Source organism: Thalassophryne amazonica, chromosome 15 (genome assembly GCF_902500255.1).
Source record: "Thalassophryne amazonica chromosome 15, fThaAma1.1, whole genome shotgun sequence".
In the NCBI taxonomy this organism is placed as follows: Eukaryota; Metazoa; Chordata; class Actinopteri; order Batrachoidiformes; family Batrachoididae; genus Thalassophryne; species Thalassophryne amazonica.
In genome coordinates this window covers 77,548,848-77,575,773 of record NC_047117.1, presented here as the reverse complement: position 1 = coordinate 77,575,773, position 26,926 = coordinate 77,548,848, and the positions used below count along the sequence as shown (strand labels likewise).

General features: G+C 41.2%; 1 protein-coding gene across 1 annotated transcript; it reads right to left on the bottom strand.

Moving 5' to 3' along the window:
- Positions 1-1,113: 1,113 nt before the first annotated feature.
- p2rx3b (purinergic receptor P2X, ligand-gated ion channel, 3b) lies at positions 1,114-26,474 on the bottom strand. Its single transcript, XM_034188697.1, has 14 exons — positions 26,374-26,474; positions 19,270-19,398; positions 18,111-18,246; positions 17,953-18,024; positions 16,539-16,611; positions 14,729-14,822; positions 14,533-14,610; positions 13,039-13,180; positions 12,516-12,652; positions 12,048-12,141; positions 11,672-11,737; positions 3,767-3,844; positions 3,337-3,499; positions 1,114-1,947 (listed from the first exon to the last, which is right to left on the bottom strand). The coding sequence occupies exons 1-13, from the start codon at positions 26,472-26,474 to the stop codon at positions 3,377-3,379; spliced, it is 1,323 nt and encodes a 440-aa protein (XP_034044588.1). The 3' UTR covers positions 1,114-1,947; positions 3,337-3,376.
- Positions 26,475-26,926: the final 452 nt, after the last annotated feature.

The window sequence follows — 26,926 nt, the reverse complement described above, 5'->3', positions numbered from 1 at the left end:
ATGCCTTTGGAGACGGCTTATGGTAGAGAAATGAACATTCAATACATGAGCAACAGCTCTGGTTGACATTCCTGCTGTCAGCATGCCAATTGCACGCTCCCTCAAATCTTGTGACATCTGTGGCATCGTGCTGTGTGATAAAACTGCACCTTTCAGAGTGGCCTTTTATTGTGGGCAGTCTAAGGCACACCTGTGCACTAATCATGGTGTCTAATCAGCATCTTGATATGGCACACCTGTGAGGTGGGATGGATTATCTCAGCAAAGGAGAAGTGCTCACTATCACAGATTTAGACTGGTTTGTGAACAATATTTGAGAGAAATGGTGATATTGTGTATGTGGAAAAAGTTTTAGATCTTTGAGTTCATCTCATACAAAATGGGAGCAAAACCAAAAGTGTTGCGTTTATATTTTTGTTGAGTGTGTGTGTGTGTGTGTGTGTGTGTCTGTAGATTGTGTTGCGTACATCTTTCATTTTGTATATTTTCTTTTGCCACTTGAGATGTTACTGGTGAAGCAAGAGACAAAAACTGTAACTACTGAGTGTCTTGAAGGCTTTTTTATAATCACAGACTGTGAAGATGGCCTCACACTCAGATATTTTTGACAATTTATTTTACTTAATTCCAAGGGATATTTAAAACCTATTTGCTGAGCTGTGAATGTAATAATGACGAGATACCACAGCCAGCCATGAAACAGCTCAGCAGTTGGTGACCTTTGGTTCTGCTTAAAATATTTAATTCCAGCATCACATATCGAATTTGCATATACTTATCTTCAAATTAAATTTGACATCAGGAGCTCATAAATGTTCTCTTAAATCTATAAACTGTTGTAAAATGGTTGTGATTGTCCAACTACAAATACACTTAGCAGTATTTCAATACTTGCAAATGAAATTTACATGTCACAATGAAAATTAGAGGAAACGTTTATTACAAGATAAATACAGTTTTGTTGAGATTTAGAGTAAGATCCAGGCCAGAAAGACTGTCAACACTAGTCAAAGAGTGCCGCTCTGACATGTTTAAGCTTCACTGAGGTTAACTGGATTGCAAAATGTAGGAAAAAAAAAAAAAAAAGACAAATTCAGTGGAAAAAAGTGTTCTTTTCAGAGATCTCGATCAGAGACACTAAAATTTTATACAATTTCTTATAACTCAACACTGCCTTTTAAAAAACTTATGTAAGGCTTTCTTTTATATAAAATTATGAAATTTTATTTGAATGTGTAATCATGCAAAGGATTTTCTCACTGCATTGTCTACAGCTATTTTAAGAGACAATGTTTTAATTTCATATGACAACAATATAATCAACAAATTGTAAGGATCTTTAGAGATGGCTTGGCCATGAAATGTTATTATGATTCATGAAATGGTTGTGTGATTGTTCTATCTTTTGCATTAAACCTGCTGTGTGCATGTCAGTTGAACACAGTATTACCCTTAAGGGGTTTGTTTTGGCAAAGGTCAAGGTCATTGGGGTCAAAGATTAAAAAAAATTCCATTCCGATGTCCATTAAACGTAGCACATATGGCAACATCACATTTACCAAAGGTCAACCATATACTATAATACATTTAATATACGTTTGGGGGGCATTCTTCTTCTATCAACATGTAAAAAGTTGATATTTAAAAAAAAAAATAAAAGTTCTAAGTATTAAGCTACAGTCTACACAAGTCTAAAAGGTCTAAAAACATGCAGGAAAAAAAAACATGAGACAAGATCCAGATTAACCAGATTATGAAGAATATGTAAATGGATCAACAAAATCTTCTTGCTTGTTTGTGTTGAACATATGCATGCAATTGTTATATTATTAGTTATAATAAATATTGTGGCCAGCGCATGTGAGGCTGTGTTGAAACCCAACGACAACGCAGGAAGCCAGTCTGTCTCTGCTGATGCTCTCAATACAAGTCGGAGATATAAGGAAACTGAAAGGCAGGTTGATAACACACATCAATGTGCATGAATTGGCACGTATAATGTAATATATATAATATAACGCTGACAATGCGCATGTGCGCCATTTTCATTGATTTCACACCCCAATTTTTCCCAGTTCCACTACAGATTTTTCCCGTTTGTGCAGCTAAAATGTATTGAACCTTTCAGATTTGACATATTGGTATTTTAATGTACAACCAGTGTTATTTTCAAATAGATCAAATCAGCTGGAACAAGAATTTTTTTCTCGGAGTTTTCTCATGTTGATCCGATCACCTAGAGGCCATTTTGATGACTTCTACCAAACTTTGTATGATAATGAAGGTTGGCCCCAAAATTGCTGTTAAAAATAATTTTGGCAATGATCAAGGTCAAAGAATTTGATTTTCAACCAAATATGACACACATTTAGCTGGATCCCGTGACCCTCAATTGGGGTAAGCTGGTATAGAAGATGGATGGATGGATGGGTTTGTTTTGACAAAAGTCATGGTTTTTTGGGTCAAATGTGAGAGATCCATAGCTATTACTCTCTTCATGCCCACGGGTACTATTACCTAGTTTATAAAGGTTTTTTTCTTGGTAACAGCAGTTTGATTTGAGTGAACAAATGCATATCTACAGATATATCATTTATCAAACTCAGCTCAGTGGGTACATTCATTGACATGAGTGAATGGAGTAATAACTGTTAATTAGGAGTTAATTAATGTGTTTAGTAATGCATTTATTAAAGGTGCTCATGCAAGTAAAAACAGTAATAAGCATTAACAAACAGTGGTGTAAACATTAAATTTGATTAATAGTCATCTTAATAAGTTATTAAAGAGTGTATAACTTAATACAATTTTTAATATGAAAAACATTTATAAATGATAACTAATCACAGTTAACTCAATTTACTGTTCATGCTCAGTACTGTCAGAACTAATGTTAATTAATGCACCCTTAAAGTAAAGTGTTACTCTTCAGTAAATGTCAAAATGAGAAGTGAAAGCACATTTTTGGTGTATGACATAAATTATTAGATGTTTAAAATACGTTCTTTTGGCTTCTCTTTGTTTTTGCTCAGGGTTGCCACAACAGATCTGATATGAATCGGCATGCTGATTTGGCAGAAGTTTCACACCCGATGCCCTTGCTGATGCCACCCATGTTACAAAGAACATGAGTACTGCAGGTGGTCGTGAACCTTGAACCTTCTGTTTTGGAAGCAAGTGCACTTTAGCATGAAATTATTGGCGACACTGCAGTAAATTTCTGTTATAATGATGTTGAAGTATCATTACGAGAGACGAACATTACCTATATCAACATATGTAGGATGAAAATTCAAACATTACAGGTTTAGTCATTAGTGCTTTACAGAAACTCACATCTCTCATCCTCCGACTGGCTGCTGCTTCTTAATTTCCATTACATGTAGTGTTCAATGGAAAATGCCCCCGAGTCACTCGACCTCATGAACGTGTCATCGTGCCTGAGTGACAGCTGTGAGCGGTACAGCCCACTTTTGGAATCCACTTCATTGTCAGATACCTATATTATTTAGAGAAAGAGACAGCGAGATTATCCTTCAACAAGCAAGATCAACAGATGACAAATCTTTCCTTTTTTCAGATTTTTGGATAAAGTGAAAAGTGGTTGATGTCACATTCAGTCCATTCATATTTTGGTTCACCAAAAAAAAAAAATAAATAAAAAAAACAACAAAAAAAAAAAATCCTGATTTGGGACAAACAAGCTTTTTTATGTTATGTAGCACTTAAGAGTTGACAAAATATTTAAGAAAATTAGGAATTTTACCTCTTCAAATTTCTTTGCCTTGTACTGCTCTGCACCTTTCAGGAAGTTGAGCAGTATGATGTCACAGAGCACTGTCCCCTACATAACATACAAAATATGAACAAGAACAAGATTAATAAATAATGATAATGATATTGTTGTGTGGGCCGCTGAAGAGGAGGTACTGCTGGCCCACCACCACCAGATGGCGCCCTGCTTGAAGTGCGGGCGAGAGGGCGTCGGAGCAACCGGGAGTGACAGCTGTCACTCATCATCAGCACCAGCCGTCACTCATCCACAGTTCATCACCACCACCATAAAGGCCGGACTACAACTCCACCTCCCCGCCGAGAAATCAGCCACTAGAGATGTCATTTTCTCTGCTGAAGTAAACCCTGACTTATAGTCTGAACTTATTTGCAGCCGTTTTCCTGTGGTGTTGCCTTATCTGAGGGATTGGCATTTGGTGTGATCAGCGACGGCTTTGCTTCACACTCCAACCAGATAAGTGGTTAGACAGGAGCTGCACGAGTGTGTGATTGGAGGTGGAGGTGCTCCCTCCCAAAGAACACAGACTGTGGGATTACTGAGTGTGCGAACTCACACTCATCAATACTGTTTCTGTTCTCTGCCAGCAGTACCAGGTCTGACAGCTGGAGACGGTGGCCACCTGGGGATCCAGGACTTGGCGGCTCCGGTGTTCTTCAGATCCGTTGGCGGTGAGGGCCGTCTGGGATCCGGCTCGGTTCGGGACGGACGTCTCCTATCCTCAAGCCTGCCCACACATCACGCTACATATAATTGTCTGTGGTACCAAAACTGTTATTGTCTGTATTCCGTTGTGCACTTCACAACATTAAATTGTTACTGTTTGGCTTATCCATTGTCCGTTCATTTAACGCCCCCTGTTGTGGGTCCGTGTTCCTACACCTTCACAACAGGATTTCTCGGCCAGCGTCATGGATCCCGAGGGGCGTCAACCATCGCTTGAACAGCCAATGGCAGAGCGAGGTGCAGAGGCGTCAGCAGGAGGCGTGTTAGGTGAGCTGCAGCAAATCTTAACCGCTTTCACTGCTCGGCTGGACTTAGTCACCGAGCAGAGTGTGATTCTCAATTGGAGGATGGAGGCGCTCACCGCCAAGGTGGAAGCGCATGCTCAGGGCGCTGCTGCAGCACCTCCCCCTGCTGACCAGAGGCCTGAAACAGACATTCCGCTGGTCGTTCAATGAACCCCCCCACCGTCCCCTGAAGCATACATAAGCCCTCCGGAGCCGTACAGAGGTTGTGTCGAGACGTGCGCGGACTTCTTAATGCAGTGCTCGCTCTTCTTTTCACAGCATCCCGTCATGTACGCGTCAGACGCTAGCCGGGTGGCTTACGTAATAAATCTGCTTTGAGGAGAGGCACGCGCCTTGGCTACAGCGCTCTGGGAACAGAATTCACGGCTCCTAACGACGTATACTGGATTTGTGAGGGAGTTCAAGCAGGTTTTTGATCACCCACATAGAGGCGAATCTGCTTCGAACTTGCTGCTGTCAATCAGACAGGAGTGTCGGAGCGCAGCTAAGTATGCAGTCGACTTCCGCATTGCGGCAGCGCGAGCCGGCTGGAATGCTGTTGCGCTCCGCGCCGCCTTTGTAAATGGACTGTCTCTGGTCCTTAAGGAGCACCTGGTGGCGAAGGACGAGCCGCGGGATTTAGACAGGCTTATCGACCTGGTTATACGGTTAGACAACCGATTAACAGAACACCAACGGGAGCGAGACGAAGGGCGTGGTCAGGCACAAGCCGTCCCTCTTCCTCCCGGGTCCGAAAAGGAGACGTCTTCCCCACGCTCCACAGCCAGGGCACTCCACCTGACGACAGCTCCCCCTGCTGACGTTGCTATGGAAACGAGCAGGGCCAAAAGGCGATCAGATCAGAGACAAAGGAGGCTGGTCCGTGGGGAGTGTTTTCTCTGCAGCTCAACCGAGCACACGCAGAAAAACTGCCCCAAACGGTCAATACAGCAGCACTCGTCCTTAGAGACTGGGCTAAGGGTGGGTCACAATACCCACACGGGGAGACCCTGAAAATCTGCACGTATCCCAGTCACGATCCTGAGTGGGGATCTAACCCTTCACGCCTCAGCACTGGTGGACACGGGGTCGGAGGGGAATCTGCTGGACAGCAGATGGGCAAGGGAAGTCGGGCTCCCTCTAGTGGCTCTACCTTCACCTTTGAAGGTACGGGCACTAGATGGCACCCTTCTTCCATTAATCACACACCAGACATAGCCAGTGACATTGGTGGTGTCTGGTAATCACAGGGAGGAGATTGTGTTTTATGTAACACCTTCTACCTCCCGTGTGATATTGGGTTATCCTTGGATGATAAAACACAATCCCCGGATTGATTGGCCGTCTGGGGTTGTGGCTCAGTGGAGCAAAACCTGCCACCGGGAATGTCTCGGATCCTCGGTTCCGCCTGGTGTGACAGCTAGTGAGGAGGTTAAAGTCCCCCCCAATCTGACGGCGGTGCCAAGTGAGTACCACGATCTTGCAGACGTTTTCAGCAAAGATCTGGCGCTCACCCTTCCTCCGCACCGTCCGTACGATTGTGCCATTGATTTGATCCCGGGCATTGAGTACCCATCCAGCAGGCTGTACAACCTCTCACGTCCTCAGCGAGAATCAATGGAGACCTACATCCGGGACTCATTAGCTGCCGGGCTGATCCGGAATTCCACCTCCCCGATGGGTGCTGGTTTCTTTTTTGTGGGCAAGAAAGACGGCGGACTCCGTCCATGCATGGATTACAGGGGGCTGAACGAAATCACGGTTCGCAACCGATACCCTCTGCCCCTGTTAGATTCAGTGTTCACGCCCCTGCATGGAGCCCAAATATTCACAAAACTGGATCTTAGGAATGCGTACCACCTGGTTTGGATCCGGAAGGGAGACGAATGGAAGACGGCATTTAACACCCCGTTAGGTCACTTTGAGTACCTGGTCATGCCGTTCGGCCTCACTAACGCCCCCGCGACGTTCCAAGCTTTGGTAAACGATGTCTTGTGGGACTTCCTGCATCGGTTTGTCTTCGTATATCTGGACGATATACTCATCTTTCCCCCGGATCCTGAGACTCATGTTATGCATGAACGTCAGATCCTGCAGCGGTTGTTGGAGAACTGGCTGTTTGTGAAGGGCGAGAAGTGCGAGTTCCACCGCACTTCTTTGTCCTTCCTGGGGTTCATAATCTCCTCCAACTCCATTGCCCCTGATCCGGCCAAGGTAGCGGCGGTGAGAGATTGGCCCCAACCAACAAACCGTAGGAAACTACAACAGTTCCTCGGTTTTGCTAATTTTTACCGGAGGTTCATCAAGGGCTATAGTCAGGTGGTTAGTCCCCTGACAGCCCTGATCTCCACAAAAGTCCCCTTCACCTGGTCGGATCAGTGCGAAGCCGCGTTTAGGGAGTTGAAACGCCGGTTCTCGACTGTACCAGTTCTGGTGCAGCCCGATTCAAGTCGCCAGTTTATAGTCGAAGTGGATGCCTCTGATTCAGGGATAGGAGCCGTGCTGTCCTAGAGCAGGGAGTCCGACAAGGTTCTCCACCCATGTGCCTATTTTTCCCGCAGGTTGACCCCGGCTGAAAGGAATTATGACGTCGGCAATCGGGAACTTCTTGTGGTGAAGGAGGCTCTTGAGGAGTGGAGACACCTGTTGGAGGGAGCTTCGGTACCGTTCACGGTTTTCACTGACCATCAGAACCTGGAGTACATTCGGACCGCCAAGCGTCTGAACCCCAGGCAAGCCCGTTGGTCACTGTTCTTCGGGCGTTTTGACTTTCGGATCACATACCGCCCCGGGACGAAGAACCAACGATCTGACGCCCTGTCCCGGGTGCACGAAGAGGAGGTCAGGACCGAGCTGTCAGACCCAACCGAAACCATCATCCCCGAGTCCACTGTCATGGCCACCCTCACCTGGGACGTGGAGAAGACCGTCTGGGAGGCCCTGACACGGAACCCAGACCTGGGGACCGGCCCAAAGAACAGACTATACGTCCCACCAGAAGCAAGAGCTGCTGTCCTGGACCTCTGTCACGGTTCCAAGCTCTCCTGCCACCCAGGGGTGTGAAGAACCATGGCAGTTGTCTGGCAGGCTACCGGCCTCTCCCCATTTGAGGTGTGTTTGGGGTACCAGCCCCCATTGTTCCCGCTAGTGGAGGGAGAGGTCGGGGTGCCCTCGGTCCAGGCCCATCTGAGGAGGTGCTGTCGGGTGTGGCGTACCGCCCGCTCTGCCCTGCTCAAGGCCCGGACGAGGGCTAAGGCCCATGCAGACCGCCGGCGTGCCCCGGCCCCTACGTATCAGCCCGGGCAGGCGGTTTGGCTATCCACGAAGGACATTCCACTACAGGTAGAATCCCAAAAACTAAAGGGCAGGTTCATTGGACCATTTTCCATACTTAAAGTCCTCAGTCCGGCCGCAGTGAAGCTGAAGCTACCAGCTTCACTGCGTATTCATCCAGTGTTCCATGTTTCACGAATCAAACCCTACCACACATCAACTCTCTGCACCCCCGGACCGGCGCCACCTCCTGCCCGGATCATAGATGGAGAGCCTGCCTGGACCGTGCGCAGGCTCCTGGACGTCTGTCAAAAGATCCGGGGGTTTCAGTATCTGGTGGACTGGGAGGGTTATGGACCCAAAGAGCGCTCCTGGGTGAAGAGGAGCTTCATCCTGGACCCGGGCCTCCTGGCCGACTTCTACACCCGTCACCCGGACAAGCCTGGTCGGGCGCCAGGAGGCGCCCGTTGAGGGGGGGGTCCTGTTGTGTGGGCCGCTGAAGAGGAGGTACTGCTGGCCCACCACCACCAGACGGCGCCCTGCTTGAAGTGCGGGCTTCAAGCACGAGAGGGCGTCGGAGCAACCGGGAGTGACAGCTGTCACTCATCATCAGCACCAGCTGTCACTCATCCACAGTTCATCACCACCACCATAAAGGCCGGACTACAACTCCACCTCCCCGCCGAGAAATCAGCCACTAGAGAGGTCATTTTCTCTGCTGAACTAAACCGTGACTTATAGTCTGAACTTATTTGCAGCCATTTTCCTGTGGTGTTGCCTTATCTGAGGGATTGGCGTTTGGTGTGATCAGCGACGGCTTCGCTTCACACTCCAACCAGATAAGTGGTTAGACAGGAGCTGCACGAGTGTGTGATTGGAGGTGAAGGTGCTCCCTCCCAAAAGAACACAGACTGTGGGATTATTGAGTGTGCGAACTCACACTCATCAATACTGTTTCTGTTCTCTGCCAGCAGTACCAGGTCTGACAGCTGGAGACGGTGGCCACCTGGGGATCCAGGACTTGGCGGCTCCGGTGTTCTTCAGATCCGTTGGCGGTGAGGGCGGTGTGGGATCCGGCTCGGTTCGGGACGGACATCTCCTATCCTCAAGCCTGCCCACACGTCACGCTACATATAATTGTCTGTGGTACCAAAACTGTTATTGTCTGTATTCCGTTGTGCACTTCACAACATTAAATTGTTACTGTTTTGCTTATCCATTGTCCGTTCATTTAACGCCCCCTGTTGTGGGTCCGTGTTCCTACACCTTCGCAACAGATATTACTATAATGATCATAGCACATGTATGTATGCTGAAACACCTCCCCACCCCCACACACACTCCCAGGGAGGTTTTTTGCTAGTAATAATAATGCAAAGAACAAAACCATGCAGAACAAATACATATGAACAACTGCTTCTTTATCTGATTTGAAATCATTCAAAATGTCTACATTAGTACAGTATACCCGAGAAAGCAACAAAAATCATGTTCCATCACCATTTTTTTCTTACGCTGCATATCTGGGTCCAGGTTACCTTGACAGTAGGCCAAGCATCTTAGGCCACACTTCCCTATCCTTGGCCAAGTCCTCTAACTCTTCCTGGGGGACCCAAACAGTTTTCCCAAATCACCTGGGGAATATAATTCCATCAGTGTGTCCTGGGTTCTCCCTGGGGCCTCCTCCCCAGGGAGATGACCAGGGGGCATCCTCACCAGATGCCCGAACTACCTCAGATGGTCTCAGCTCAGTTCAGTTGGCAGCAGCTGTACTCCAAGCCCCACCAAGACACTCAAGCTTCTCATCCTGTTCCAGAGTATAAGCCCAGATTCCTGACAGAGGAATCTCAAACTGAAAGGCAGGCTGAGATACTACTTGTATCTGTGACTTTATTCTTTCAGTTGCTACCAAAAGCTCATGATGATAGATGAGGATAGGTGTGTAAATCAACTGGTAAATCAAGAGTCTCTCCTTCTGGCTCAGCTCTTTCTATACCACAACAGTCTACAGGTGTTTTGTGTCCAGTACAGTGTCTGTAAAACATCAGATTCAGCCCCAATCCATCTATGATCTCACACTCCAATTTACCCCCACTGATGAACAAAACCCAGAGATACTTAAACTCCTCCACTTGGGGCAATAATTCTCTCCTGATCCAGAGGGGACGATCCACCCTTTTCTGAGTGAGGACCATGGTCTCAGATTACTGCTTGTCAGTGTGCATCGTATATCACTGCCTGATAAAGCAAACAAAACCATGTCATCTGCAAAAAGCAGACATCCAGCATTGAACTGGACACCCTCTGGTCCCTGACTGTGCCTTGAAATCGTGCCCATAAATATAGCAAACAGGCAGGACAAGGGCAGTCGCCGTGGAGTCCAACACCCACCAGAAACAGGTCTGATGTGATGCAGATAAGGTGGACACAGCTCCTACTGTGGTTGTATAAAGACGGAAACACTTCCAGAACCCCATAGTACTCCTGCAGTGCCCCCTCTCCCCCCACAGGACACCTCAAGGAACCCTTGTTGGACATCTTTTTCAAGCCCACAAAACATGTAAACTGGCTGGCCATACTCTGAAGGCCTTTCTATTATCCTTGTGAGGGTAAAGAACTGGCCCACCATTCCACAACAGGAATGCCACCCGTGTTATGCCTCTGGAATTTGATTTTCAACTATACATTAGTACAGTACCTGAGAAAGCAACAACAATCATGTTCCATCACCATTTTTTTCCTTGCGCTGCGTATCTGGGTTTGGGTTACCTTGATAGTAGGTCAAGCATCTTAGGCCACACTTCCCTATCCTTGGCCAAGTCCTCTAACTCTTCCTGGGGGACCCAAACAATTTTCCCAAATCACCTGGGGAATAGAATCCCTTCAGTGTGTCCTGGGTTCTCCCTGGGGCCTCCTCCCCCTAGGTTTAAAGGATGGGACCACCAACCAGATGTACTGGATTGGCAAACTGGTAGAGGTACATTTCCATGCAACGTTGTATAGATGTGTCAGCCATGACAGCCCAACCAACATCCAGAGACGGATCTCAGGACGGATCTCCTATAAATGGTAAATGGACTGCATTTATATAGTGCTTTTCCATCTGCATCAGATGCTCAAAGCACATCAATGCCTCACATTCACCCCAATGCCATGTAAGGCACCCACTACACACCGGGAGCAACTAAGGGTCCTTAGTGGTTTTACGGTCAGGCTGGGATTTAAATTGAGGATCCTCTTGTCTCAAGCCCAATGCTTTAACCACTAGACCATCACCTTCCCTAAACCACAGGTTCTGGTGACTTGCTACTGAGTTTTTTTGACTTCCTCACTGAGGTCTGCTAGTGAGATGACCTGCCCGACTCTTTCATCCCTGCCTCCTCAAAGGAAGGCATGTCAGTAGGGTTGAGGAGTTCTTTCCACCACCTGACAATATCCACAGTCCAGGTTAGCAGCTTTTTCAGACTTATGTTTGGGTATTTTCTGTTAATCTGACACACTACTTTTCAGCAAAGAGAAGCAACCTGAAACTGCTGAAAAAATGCCTTGAATCCATTAAACATTTGAAAATTCATAATTAGTTCTCATCACTCACCACTCCCACTGAAGTGAAAGCCGCCACCATGTTGATGAGTGTCGGGATCATATTGAACTTCCCCGCCTAGCAAAATAAATAAATGCATTTAATAAAATAAAATAAATTTTAAAAATTAATTTAAATATAATTATTGTTGTTAATCTATATTAATTATTGGTACACATTCACAAAGTAAAAGAATATGACATCTTTGACAATAAAACACATGCCCTAAATGTGGCAGACCTCCAGTAAGACATGGAGGATGCAACCAGCAACACAATACAGGCCCTGATAGACATTTTCTGAAGTGCTTCCAGTGGAATAATTCTTTACTGTTTGAGCAAAACCTCAAGAGGATAGTATAACCTCACACACACTGTTGTATACTCACATTTCCATTGACCAGCACATCAAACCGAATCGCATAGGCTTTAACCAGGGTGCGATAGTCCGTCCCATTGTCCATCTTATAGTATTTGGCGAACCTTCACGGGCAGAAAAATAACACTCATATTTCAATTGTAGAAGAGCTATCTGAAGCTAATTATGATGTGGATGATGGGTCACAGGTGGATTAATGCACAGCCTTGTCTAGGATTAACCCCAAGGACCGTTTATGGCATCTTATGCCACCCCCCCATTAGATTTGTTAATTTTTGATCCACTTGTGTTGCTACACAACTTGTCAAGAGGTGATTCATCTCTAAAGTTACACAGCATGTTTAGTCTAGCCAAGCAGTTCCTGCATTATCTTGCTGATAAAACTGGTACCACACACATTAATGTTATCATGAAGCGGCCATACTGCAAAAATATCAGCAGAAGGAAACTCCTTGAGACCATTCCTTTAAGAAAATACCTGAAATTGTAACCAGGTGAGACAACATTCTTCTGGGACATGGCATCCAATCTGGTGAACGAGTAGGAAGGGTTACACTGGTCATCCGGCTTGTCCAGGTCACACATCCAGCCAATCTTTATCCCTATCACTCCTCCCTCAGAGGTAGATTTTTTTAAAAGAGAGGTTACATACAGTAGATGTTTATGTGTCACCTGAGAATTAGATTTTGCAGTACATTGAGCTGACTAATACAAGTAAACTGACTGTGTTTCCATCATGCAATTGCTGTATAATGATGCTGGGCTCCAGGGCATAGACAATATAGAGTATTTTCACTGACATCAGAATTATGGCTCCATCTTGGCTAACTTACTTTAATGACTGTCGCTGTTAAAAAAAAATGCTTCGTGTTTCTCACTTTACTTCCTGTGAAAAGTGTGTGTGTGTGTGTGTGTGTGTGTGTGTGTGTGTGTGTGTGTGTGTGTGTGTGTGTGTGTGTGTGTGTGTGTGTGTGTGTGTGTGTGTGTGTGTGTGTGTGTACCTTGTCTGCCAGTTGGCTGAAATTCTGCTGTGCGTAGCTGACCACGTCTCCCACTCTGAAGATAGGGCAGTAGGTGTTGTTAACCATGTCAAAATTACAGGTGTTGATGTATTTCGAGGTGATGGTTGGAAGGAAGTTCCCTCTGCACAAGGGCACATCATTAACTGATCAAACCTTGCTGTTGTCATCGTTCATAAATTTATGGTTGCCACACAAAAACTGACATGGGGATGAAGTTTTGGGTCTCTGTAGGAAACGTATGGGTGACATCAAGCATGGTTTGTCCAAAGACAGTATATATATATGGGTTTGTCCAGTATATTGTACATACAAACTATGCACTCTAAAAATGAGCTGCTGTCTCAACAAGAAAAAGTGATGTAACAATTTGCATAGATTTTTTTTAAGTTATTTCAACTTAAGTAGAGAAGTGTTGTGGCATTAACTCAGTTGAAAGTTGAAATAACTAAGTTGGAATAACTTTAAAAAATCTATGCAAATTGTTACATCAATTTTTCTCACTGAGACAGTGGTTCCTTTTTTTGTGGTCTTTCTATTCCTTCCTGTCCCATGACGCCACCGAACAACACCACTAAAAATCTACAACAGTACTGAACAATAAATGTAACACAAACACAGAATTAATAGTTTACAAGTCCATGTCTCAACTGGGAAGAGCTGTGAACTCTCCATTCTGAGACATTATTACTAGATTGAGAGTTATCTACATTTTCAGCTAAATATTTGTGACAAAAATTATTTAAGTTAGTTTATTTTAAATATAAAATAAGAAACCTCTGTCATTATTATTATTATTATTATCATTATTACTACATCTGCCAATGACGTAATAAAATCATCGGCATTTATTTATTTATTTGTCTGTCTGTCTGTTAGTAAGATTACGTCAAAACTACTAGATGGATTTTTATGAAATTTTCACCACAAACAGAGACTAACTAGACCAAGGAAGACTCCGGATTCTGTATCAAGTTTCACTTTATACAGGCTTTGAATGATTACTGTTAGCAGTATTACGTCAAAACTACTGCACAGATTTTGATGTTCAACACAGATATATATTAAGCCATGGAAGACTCCATTAAATTTTGGTGGTGATCCAGATTGTGTATCAAGATTTTACTTTATATAGGCTTTTAAGGATTACATCAAAACTACTTCACAGATCTTCTGAAACTGTTTGTATTGTCATATACTGGTATACAAGTACATAAAATATTGTAACTTATTAACTTTAGTCTGTTTAATTCAATTAAAACTTTGATTTGTTGGTTTTTTACACCTGAAGTTTGATTTTATCACTGTATTTTTATCAAAACTCCAGAGTTTCTAAAACTTTTAGAATGTGCAGAATGTATTATTGACCCCCATGTACCTTTTTTAAACCCTTACTGATGTCTTTAGTTAAAATAAACAAATAAAATAAAATAAGATATTTTTTAAAAATCACAGAATCTTCCCTTGTTTTCATACTTGGTGTAGTTGAAGGTTGGGAAGCGGATGCTGTTCTTGATAAAAATAGTAAAATTTTCAACTTCCATCATTGGGGTACTAAGAGAAAGAAAGACAAAACACAAAAATGTAGTTAGTTTAATGGCAAGATGATTCATGTCTATGTTATGACCATGAATCACACATGCACACTCACTCATACACACTGGACTCTTACGTTTTGATGGTGTCTATTTCAGCAGGACACCATCCTCTTATCTCACATGTTTTTAGAGTAGAATTAAAAGGAACACATCTCCCTGTGAGAATTCCTGAATGGAAACAGGAAAAGAGTTACAAAACCTGAACAACTGTACAAAATACAAAATAATCCCAATCCAACACATTGTTGTGACATAGATGCAACAACAATTGATTTAAAATGTGCACGTATGAGACATTAACATTTCGTTCTGTAAAAATTTTTCTTAGATATTTTATGGTACATCATTAGTAGCTACATTCCAGAGAAGAATGGGATGTCAGATTTTACCAAGTGAAAATTCAAAAACTATTAAAATTCTACCAAGAAAAAAGCCAGAACAAGTAGTGAATATTCCAAATTAGTGCTAAAAAGAACACTGATTCATGAGACACTTTATTAGATTTTAGGTAAATATATGAGCCTGTGTAGTGTTCATAAATCATCTGAGGGTATATAATACAAACAGATTGCCATAACCATTGATGAATCATACTGACATCATTCTACATGTTTAATTCTTATTAGATGTTGCATTAGATGTCTGGTCCGAGCTATCTAGTTGGATTTCCACCTACTGAGTGCAATTCCAATTAAATTTTTCAAGTAGAAATTCAGACATTATAACATTCAGAATTCTCTGTAAGGCAGCATTGATAGTTTTGTGTCATATTCCTGCATGCTTCCTCTCCTAATCTCATTCTCTCCTAATATTTACAACTCCATCATTCTCTCCTAATCTCACATCTCCATCACTCTCTCCTAATCTCACACTTCCAGCATTCTCTCCTAATATTTATATCTCCATCATTCTCTCACACCTCCATTATTCTCTCTTAATCTTACACCTCCAGCTCCCCTGAGTATAGGGAGTCTGAGCAGACTGACAATTACATTATCACTGCCTGTGTCCTGCACAGACCACCTTCAGAAGAGGGCCTTTTCCGAGTGGGACCTGAGATGAGGGAGTGGCTACACAACACAATGCTGGACGTATGATGACGATACACGAAAGAAGACACCTCCAGTATTCTCTCCTAATCTTACACCACCATCATTCTCAGGGCAACATGCTTTTCATGGGTTTATTGTTGTGAAGAAGGCTCAAGAACAGAAGGTCATGATTCCTGTATACTGTACCAGATCATTCACTTTTGCCTACTTTTACAGACTAGTACTTCTGATCTGCACCACTTTAATCTGACCATTTACATTTTGCGGATCACAATTTAACCCTATGCCACAAAAATTTTAAACATGTTTAAAACTTTCCTGACTGCCCACTATGTTCTTCAACACTACTTTTACCACAGATTCCACCTGTTTTCATGCCCTAATGGAGTATCCAATTTTGTTTATTTTTTTCCCACCAAAAATGCACATTAATGGGTATCATAAATTGACAATTGAGATATGTCTTTAGTAAATATTCTTCTCATCATCTCACACACATTGCTCAGCTGACCTTCTTGGAGTCATTCCATATTGGCCACACAAGCTTTACCTGTGTTTTTGTACTGATTTTGATACAAATACCTGGTTTTTTAACCCTCCTTTGAATGTTTAATTACCTACTCTTGTTTGGTTGCTTGGGTTGCTGATAAAATAAATAATGATGGCACATTTTCCAACAATTTGTTTAGTGCAAATATATACAAGCCTATCCAAATTTAGCGTCACAAACAGCAAAATACACACCAAAACCATCAATCACAAGAGTAACAGTAATGGTAAAATTATGTCAATCAAATCAAAGTATTACAAAAATGAGGAATGAAGGCCTCACCATAACTAGCTGGCTTCCTGAGTTGCGTTGTGCAGTTGCTGTCATGAGTGCACATGTACTTCTTTATCTCAGTCTATATAACACAAACACACATAAGTGAGGTGATGTTTGATATCTACTGTATGTCTCTGAAAAGAATTTAAATTAAGTTTATGTGTTTTTAAGATGTTACCAATATAATGGTCGCATTTGACTCTTGCAAAAGCTTTTCTCAAAATATGGTAAAGATATAAATATAATGCAACGTTAAAAGACCCTTGGCCACATGAGCATTGTCTTCTTTATAATTTGCAGTTGTTTAATTGGTATCCCAGTACAAAGTATACATACTTATGTATGTATACACACACACACACACACACACACACGCACACACATCTTCAACCGCTTAGTCCAATCAAGGGTTAATTATACATTTAATGTTTACATTAACATTTACACTAATTAATAAGATCCTATTGTCTCACGTACAATTTTTACATGTTCAATAAAACCCCTCTATCAATCAATCAGTAAATCATAAACAATATTTAAATTTTAACGGTGTCTGCAGGAGGGTGTGCGTGTGCACACATGAGGTTTTGACAAGAGTGAAAGTTAGCTTTGAGTTAGTGGAAGTTAGCATGCACGCTGACATCTGCGAAATGTCTTGTAAATCACTCCAGAGGTGTTATCAGGTTACAAAAACAGCGCTTTCAGTTTTAGAAGTGTTTATTTCTCTCTAACTTTTCCATAATATATGACAAAGAGGCTACATTTATACACAAACGAAACAGAGTTTGTCGCTAGCTAGACCAGCCACTGATGTCACGGTACCACTCTACTCTGACTGGCTGTCACCCTCGCCTGTCAAAAAAATAGATAAATAAAAAATAAGGGAACAGAATGAAGCAAAATGTGACATTTTAACCTCTTAAAATACCTTTTAATATAGGTTAAGGTTAGCCATCTTTGAACTTGTCCAAGGTCCATATCGCAAGAATGTTCCCTGTGAATTTGAAGACTGGCAGCAATAGGACTGGACTTATGCTGAGCACAGACAGACGAACAGATGAACGCAAAGTCTTCGCAATACCCGATGGCCATATTTGATGGCCTTGGGTAAAAATAGACAATCTTTTATCATACATAGCAGTGACTATACCTGAAAACTGTGCTTCTTTCTATTATAGTACCACATTTTATAAAGTTAAGTAAAAAAATAAAACAGTCAGCCACCATAATGTCCCTTAGTGCAATCATTGCTTATTAAAGTATTAAAGATTATGTTTACCTTTTACAACTCTATACTAGATGTGAGTTTCCATATTGAGTGGCGAGATAATGTGACATTGTTTTGAAAAAAGATATAAATAAATTATTTTCAGAAAAGTGATAATATATTTATCATAGATGTAGAGTAGTTGTCGCTCACCTCAGCACAATAGCCTTGGACTTGGTTTTCTGTGGTGATGAGTTTGGTAATGATGCAGAAGACAGAGGCTCCCTGTGGTCAACACATAGAGTGTATACATTATAGTATGTAACTATATATTACAGCTATCTATCCATCCATCCATCTATCATGCAGACCTGCGTAGGAGTGACGTAGTCTGCAACATCCATGACTTTGTCATTGTAGATTCCAAAACCTTTGACCTTGGTCATCACTGATGATTCAATGGCTGTATCCCTCACCTGGTAGGCCTTCTCATAAAGAAAAACCCACCTGAAAGATACACATAGAGTGTAGCATAAGTCAAGTGGAGCTGGATCAGGGTTTAATTCTCAAAATTGGCCCAAGCTTTAAACCGCTTGAGAAATGCTTCAAAGTAAAACAAAATACTTTTTTTAATAGCATATACATGGCATATTTTTGACTTCCCTTATGGTCGTCAGTATTTTACGCAGCTCATTTCTGAGAGTAAAGCACATCAGCTATACAATGACATCTGCCTAGTCTGTCAGATCACACTTTATTAATGAAGAGTGGAAAATGTGATTGTCTATATTAACACTGACTAAACAACAGAGTACCAAAACACGACGGGTGTGTATGTGCATTTCTAGAGAGACTCAGTCAAATGAAAGGTCAAGTTAACCACGTTGGTAGAGAATGTACACATAATGTTTTTCCAGAGGTCACAATGGTCACTTAAAACATACTCTGTCAAATAAGTAGAGTCTGGAAATATAACAGCAACAAATTAAGCTTCAACAGAAACAAGAATAATTCATTCAAGTTGGATGCAAATTATTTTAGTTCCTCCAATAACAATATAATATTTGTTCCATTTGTTTTGTCCAAGATGATATTTGGTTAAATAGAAGAGAACACAGAGTGTGCACCTCTGCCAGAGTTTTAATCGTTTATTTATTTATTTAAATGTTTATCTTCAAGTCTGTTGTTTATGACCAGCAGGGAAGAATCAGTGCACAACATAATCATAATCTGTCTGTTGGGTTATGATTTATGATCCAGTAGACAGAAGCTTGCAAAAGTTGTGGGTTGCAATTAAAGTTAGTTATTTCAATAAAACATTGTCCAAAATATTCTTTATGTTGATTCAACATCAGTTTCCCGAAATAAATGTTTGCTAACGGGTTTTAAAGCACACTGTTTACGTCTGATTATGATTAATATATTACCGTTTATAAGTAATTCATAACTCTAATGTATACATATAATATACACTGTTAGGTTATATAAAGTGAAATAATTTTATTGCTTTAATAAGAAATATATACTCACCCAATGAAGTAAGTCATTATGAGTAGTTGAACAACGCGGTTGATGATGCCGATAGTCCAGCTCTTTACCACCACTGACTTGGTGGTTTCATAAGTGAAGAAGTCTGTTATACATGACCACATCTTTGCACTATATATGCATGAGTAAAATATATATTAAAAAAGCTGCAGTTTTGTGGCTTTAGGTGGGTGATGTGATGTGAGGTGCATAAGGAAAAGTTCAAGCTGGTTGCGGCAGAATTTTGATCCCCATAGCTATTCCTCAATGTATGATGTCTTCATTGTCAAAAACAAAATAAATAAATAAAGTAATAAATTTCAAGATTCCTTCAGCCAGCGATGAAAGGGGAATGGTCCAGTATCCAAGTGTGGTGTCTCCTCACAGCTTCCTGAAAGGTGAATACATTTTTATTGCTCGGGATCTTTATAGTCTTCAGCTCTAGAATGATGCTCTTGTATCACAAGTGGTCAGCAAGTAAACAAAACTATTTCCCTTTAGCTCTGTCTGCCTCTATTCTGTAAATCTGTTTATGTCTCTGACTATTTTCTTTTCAGTCTACATGGCTCTTGAAGGCTGCCCATCCTCCTCCGGCTCAATGCACCAAGGATGTCCATAATCAGAATGTCAGTGTAAGGTGTGGCAGAAAACAAAAGAATGACAAATGTTCCAATAAAGGTGCATTGCTTCACTGGTAATACACTTTATTTAAACAATCTCATGAAAAAAGCAAATTTGAAAAGCAGATATAGTTTGCATATTGATGTGACATGTTGGATATACCTCAAAATGTAAAAACTTATATATCAGGTCTAAAACTACCTTTTCACTGAAATTCCAGAATGGCTTCTGAAAAAATAAACCCGTTGTTTTTTTTTGTTTGTTTGTTTGTTTGTTTAACGAGAATGATCCAACCTTTTCTTCTTCTTTTTTTTTAATCAACACCACACACAACCTTGTAAGTTTCCTGACAGTTTGTTTATCTGTAAAACACCTTATGTGGTGACAACAGAAGCACTCTTTCTGTGTGTAACTCCACCACCAACGTCTAGCTGCCAGGTTGTTATTGTAAATTAGAATTTTTTTTGTTAATAACTTACCTGGTTAAATAAAAGTTTAATCAAAACCCGATCTGGATCAAAATCGTGATGTTGACTATGTTTTAAAATTAAGTATTAAATTTGGAGCCTCCGTGTAAAATTGACTGTGTTAAATTAGCTCTGACAGTATTGAATTTAATGCTAGAAAAGTGCCTATATGTGCCCATTCTTTTCAGTGTTAAATTAACACTTTTGAAAGTGTTACCTTTTTAAAACCATGACAGTGTTATCTGGATGCATGGAGTTAAACTAATACGTGCATTCTAAGAAATGAAATGTTATTTTTACTTAATGTAGTTGTGTAATTTGGTTGATTAAATGGGGAAACAGAATATACAAAATTAGATTAGATTTACAGTATTTGGCAATAAAAGTACATGCCTATAAAATACAAAAAACAACCACTGATGAAGATACTACAATAAAGCATAAAACTTATTTCCATTGTGATCCTTTGGGAGGGGGGGGAAATAAAATTAAGATGCAAAATAAGGATTAGCAGAATAGATCTAAAATACATAAAACTGTTACGTCATTAACTAAAAAAAGTCTGTCTATAACATACTAGTAAAAACAGGTAGAAATATGTCTTATGACACACAAAATTGTTCTGATCATTGACTAAAAAATGTATTGAACTTTCTTAAAAGAGTCTTTACTCTAACATTATGGCACAAACACTTAAATCATTCTGCAACATGGCACCAGTATGATAAAAACAATTCTAATAACTTGTTTGACTTGTTACAGTTCGTGGTAACAAGCTGTTAGAATTCATTCTCGCAGCTTGTTAACATTAATTGCATATTCTCAACTACGTTTTGTGTGACTGGTTGTCATAACTGCATAAAGTAAATATAATATTTAATTTCTTAGACTGTGTACACTGTGATTTATCACTATTAAAGTGTGACACTAGCATGGTGTAAATTTGGTTGAAATTAACACCAGAACAATAACTCTTGACACTGATATGTTGTAATATGGGATATTTAACACTGACTAATTTAAAGTGAGATTTGTTATAGTACAAGATTAAAACTTTTGTGGGTGTTTATGAGCCTACTTGTGCCTCACATTGAGTTGATAACAATTTTTGATTAAGCCTGGCAAAACAACTTAGTGCTGTCAAAAGGGAAATAAGGAGAAATTTTCAGTGGGGCATTTCAATGAGTTTACCACCCTGTAAATCACGGTTTCCAATGAAGTTCACACCACAAACCCAACAGATCACATTTCACATTAATTTAATAAGAGAGATATCTTTTACCTCATCTTTCCATCAAGACTCTGAGTGTCTCCATTAAAACAGCAGCCACTTATGGCAATTCAATAATAAACTGCCATTCGTCAAAACCTAGGAAGTGGTCAAGTATCTAATTTTTTTTTTCTTACTGTCTGCCTGACTGTTCCCTGGAGGACTGGAGGTAAAGGAGATGAGGAATCTGATAATGCTGGAGGGAGATGGAAGACTTGGAGATAAATAGGATGAGAAGCAAGAAGGGAAAAAGCTGCTTTAAGGTGAGGCGCAGCAGAGGGGATATTATGGAGAGGAGCAAAAAATATATATAAAGGATAGCGTGTGAGAACTGAGTCAAGACATTAGTCAATATTCACACATTTATACTTTAGCTTTCTTTTGTGATTCTGCCACTGATGCTTCCAAATAAGACTTTTTCTCATCTCCACTCGCTCCCACCCACATGTTTAAATCAATACAAATCATTTTTATCTCTTAAGCATCCATCATTCTGGTTATTTCGCTGTTACCTCTAGATCCTACCACAGTACTTTCTGTTTGATCTAATCTAAGGAGTGTGTGCGTTGGTGCATGTGTGCATGTGAACCAGGAAACCTCTATGTTTAAACAATATGAGATTTTGATTTTTCACAATGATGCACTTTCATAGGCGGCATGGTGGATTAGTGGTTAGCACTGATGCCTCGCAACAAGAAGGTTGTGGGATCACTTCCCGCCCTTTCTGTGTGGCTTTTGCATGTTCTCCCCATGTCTGCGTGGTTTCCTTCTGGGGTGATCCAGTTTCCTCCCACATCCTAAAGACATGCAGGTTTGGTGAACTGTTGACTCAAAATTGACCGTACGTGTGTGTGAATGTGTTTGTTCTTCTATGTGTGGTCCTGCTATAGACTGGCATCCTGTCCAGGGTGTACCCCGCCTTACATCTTATGGTTGCTGGCATAGGCTCCAGCCCCTAGAAGGCATTGAAAAATGGATGGATGCACTTTCATGCTTTTCATTGGCTTGACAGGACAACCATGTGTTGAATTATGGGGGGTCTGACCCCCAGGGGGGATGTGAAAACATGTATATATTTTATGACCTGCAATGTTACAATATATTTCATATATTCATGCCTGGAGGAACTTTGTAATATGATTTAAAACAGCCCTAAAGTGAACCATACCATTTCTTAATCTCAGATGAATCTCTCATCTGCATTATTGCTGCTGTCACAAAAGTGTAAATTAACTTTGCCAAGGGCACTGACAGGCTCTGGGTTTTGGACTTGTTGCTGATAACATTCTGGGTGGTAATTTTCATCTATGGCTTGGAGAAATGTCCATTTCTTTCAAAAACCATCTGGAATACTGATTTGTCTGACGACAGCGCACACTTCTACTGTGTGATGGTCCAACCCAGTTACCTCAGAGTCCAGAGAAGTCAATGCTGTTTCTGTACAAAGTTAAGATAAGGCTTCTTTTAAGGCACAGCAAAGTTTCAAGTGGCATTAGTGAAAGTAACTCCATATTGCAGTGCTTCACAAAGCTTTCCTAAAGTAAACACTTGCCCATGTGGCTATATCACCTATTGATGAATGACCCTTTTTGATGGCATGCTGCCTGAGGGATCGGAGCTCACAGCTGCTCATTTTAGGCTTGTGATCTTTACATATGTACTGAAATAACTCCAACTGTTGAATGATATTATACACTGTAGAGGGTGAAATATGCAAATCCCTTCCCATCTTTGAGGAACATTGTTTTTAAACATTTCAGTAATTTTCTCACATTTTTTTAACAAACTGGAGATCCTCTGCTCCTCAAAGACACACCTAATCATGATTAGAATCTGTTGGAAATAACACCATTAATTTACCTCATTGCTCAGCATAAACTTGGTCCCCCCAAACAAGAGTGTGTTACAGACCTGAAATCCAGAAATAGATGTGTAGTCATTTATTTGAGAATTTCTAAACCCAGTTAAGGGTCATGAGGAGGTGAAGCCTGTGCCAGACATACAAACTCATTCACACTCACATCTAAGGTCAGTTTACAGTCACCAATTCACCTAACCTGCATGTCTTTGAAGTGGGAGGAATCCTTAGAACCTGGCAGGAACTCACACAAACACGGGGAGAACATGCAGACTCCACACAGAAAGGACAAGGTCGGAAGTACAGGTGGGTGGATCGATCCTAATATCGATAATATCGATACCAACGCTGGTATTGATATTGAACGACCCTTGTGTAAAAAGATCAATACTCATGCTTTTTTTCCTCTCCTGCACGCACTGACTGCTGCGCAAGCAGATTCATCAAAGTCTACTCTCTGTCTGTAAGAGCAGCGCTGCTCTGTGTCACAACACGGAGCAGCACACCCTCCCCTCTCTGATCTTTTGTTGTTGCGTCATCACGTGGCTCAGCGGAGCCAGCCAACAGCCATGCAGGTAGGCTCAGCCTGGCCCACCCACTCAGTTGTGTTGAGTGATATTTATTAAACAAAAATGTTGATTGTGATAATAAAGTATTTTGTTGTCACGTACAATGTTTGGCAAAATTCTATCCTACGTGTTTTGGATCCTTTGGATCTATGAGGCTTAAATATGAAAAAGTATCGGTATCGGTATCGATATCGGTGATACTGGACCGTGCTGCAAAATGAAACAGAATAATTTTCTTTCAATAAAACACATCAAATCTAGGCTTGCATCTTCAGTGTGCCTTCTGGCAAATTGTAGCTTAAGTTTCAAGTTTTCTTTTTCTTTTTTCTTTTTTTTTAAATCCTCCTCTCTACCACTTCATCATGAAGCTGAAAACTGGTTATGCAAAATTAAAAACTTGCACTATCACAGTTTCTCCAGTTGCAGCCACAGAAGCCTATAACTTCTTTAGGGTTGCTTGGGTGTCTTGTGGCTTTCCTCGCTCGTCTCCTTCTCGCATGGTCACTTAAGTTTTTGAAAACTGTCTGGAACACAGATTTACCATAGAGTACCATGCTGTTTCCATTTCTTCAAAACTGATGCAAATAAAGTCCAAGACGTAATCAGTGTCTTGGTAATGTTTCAGACAAGTCCCCTGACTTGTCTGAAAAAGACTGGATATAAAAGTGATGGTTTCTATGTGATATACTAAAGGGTGGACTTATTTATTCACACTATCATTTTGGCTTTTACACTTTTATTTTGCCCTGTGACAGACTGGAGCCCTGTCCTATCCCCTATGCTGGGATAGGCTCCAGTCGTATTGTTTTGTGTTTTGAGATCCTAAAAAAAATTCAAGATGTCTCAAGGGGTTCACAAACCTCATTTCAACCTATATATATATATATATATATATATATATATATATATATATATATATATATATATATATATATATATATATATATATAGTTTTGAAGAAATGGAAACAGCATGGTACTCTATGGTAAATCTGTGTTCCAGACAGTTTTCAAAAACTTAAGTGACCATGCGAGAAGGAGACGAGCGAGGAAAGCCACAAGACACCCAAGCAACCCTAAAGAAGTTATAGGCTTCTGTGGATGCAACATGGAAAAACTGTGATAGTGCAAGTTTTTAATTTTGCATAACCAGTTTTCAGGGCCACTACCACCACCCCAGGAGTGGTAGATTTAATTTTGAAAAAAGCATTTAGTCATTCTTAAAGCTTTAACTACTTAACACTAAACTGTTAATGACAAACTGTCCAGTCACCGAAGTGTGCAATAATAAACATAAATATTATGGAATACAGACCAATATGTTGTGTGTTGGGGGGTTTGGCTGGACATTTGGGTGCTGTTTTCTCTTCTTTGCTCTCCAGGTGGTATGCAAACTGTTTTTTTCTGTGGAGAAGGTGCTGGCGGAAGAGTCCTTCACCCTCATCAGAACTACTGGCTGCACCTGTGGAGGATGTTCACGTGCAGGCCTAACAACTTGCAGCACCTGTGGATGATGCTCACGTGCAGACTTAAAGACTTTCAACTGAAGCAGATAATGAGATGGCGTTCTGCATTTAAGCCATGAGTGATTTGAGCAGAATTGCCGGGAACTCGACCTTGTGACGTTCGGTTGTGAGACGCTGAGGACCGCGCCAGGGTTTGATACATCGTGCCTGTGAAGGAGGACGGGTGAGGGACACATGCTGTCAGCACACATCAGAGGTGATTATCGTCTGAATAATCGTTAATAGTAATTTGGCGTTTTGTTACGCAGTATATTTGAACATTGATGAGAATTGTGCAGTTTGCTTCTTACTGCCGTGGCGTATGGATTGATGATCCTCCACCTGTTGTGAGAAGCTGCTCATTTACATAAGGCTTAAATTCAGACCTGAATGTGTTGCTGATAGTGTGTGCCTCTGAAGGATATTTGTTGTAGCTCTGTTGACTTACCTCACCTTTTCCGTCCTTCACAGAGTCAGTTTGTCGTATCCACCTGGGGGGTGTTCGGCGGTGAATCTGAGTCCAGAAGTGCCGGGCTTTGATCCATTTGGGCGCTGGAGAGCGCGCCGTCCTTCACCTTGCCAGACAGCTGACTATTTATGTTGTACACGAATTATTGCACATGAGGGGGAATAAATTTGTTTCTTGGAACCGCTTTCTGGTTACTTAGCGCTGGGCCATTGTCAGATGCTGGTTCGGTTCTCTGACCCGTGTCAGCACATAACACAATAATTTTAATTTTTAAAGTGAGGACATTTTTACTTGAAGAAGAGGAAATTAAAAAATAAAAATACTTGTTCACCTACAGTTTGCCTTGTACCCACTGCCACTAACGCTGTCAAACCAGGGGTTCGACTCTTCCCACTCTACATCTGCAAACATTTTTGCTTCTTTGGATGTGGTGGTTTCGGGTGTAGACATGTCAGGTAACCCATGACAGGACCAGAATGGTGGGCTGAGGTCTATCCGCTGTTCCTTGCGTCAAGTCCTCGCTACTTTTATTTTGTTCATTATTCAGTTTTGATGAGTGTGCCTGGGACATTTATGAAAATATGGAACAATACAGGACATGACAATTAATTGACAAATAAAGGACAATTCTGTATTTTAAGGGACGGGTGGCAGTCCTACCCTTGATTGAGGAGAGTAACATTAACTTAGAACATGGTGCCATTTTGGCTCCAACTGTGCTGAACTACTGAATGAACCTTTAATGTTTTCAACATTTTGTTTTTTTGAATCATTTAACCAAATACAGCAACATATCCAGGTACAGGTACTATCAAAATAAATATAAAAATAGTTAAGCTATCAAATTTCTATAAATTTACAATTTATGATGATTTATTTAATTAATTTAAGCCTGATTTATG

What these genes read in the sequence shown, in the direction of transcription:
- p2rx3b (XM_034188697.1), bottom strand. Translation starts at nt 26,474, where the DNA reads ATGTCTACACCCGAAACCACCACATCCAAAGAAGCAAAAATGTTTGCA. An exon ending in CAGGAAGCCAGCTAGTTATG is followed by an intron (nt 14,823 to 16,538) that starts GTGAGGCCTTCA and finishes GTTTCCATTCAG; the next exon opens with GAATTCTCACAGGGAGATGT. An exon ending in AGGCAAAGAAATTTGAAGAG is followed by an intron (nt 3,500 to 3,766) that starts GTAAAATTCCTA and finishes TAAATAATATAG; the next exon opens with GTATCTGACAATGAAGTGGA.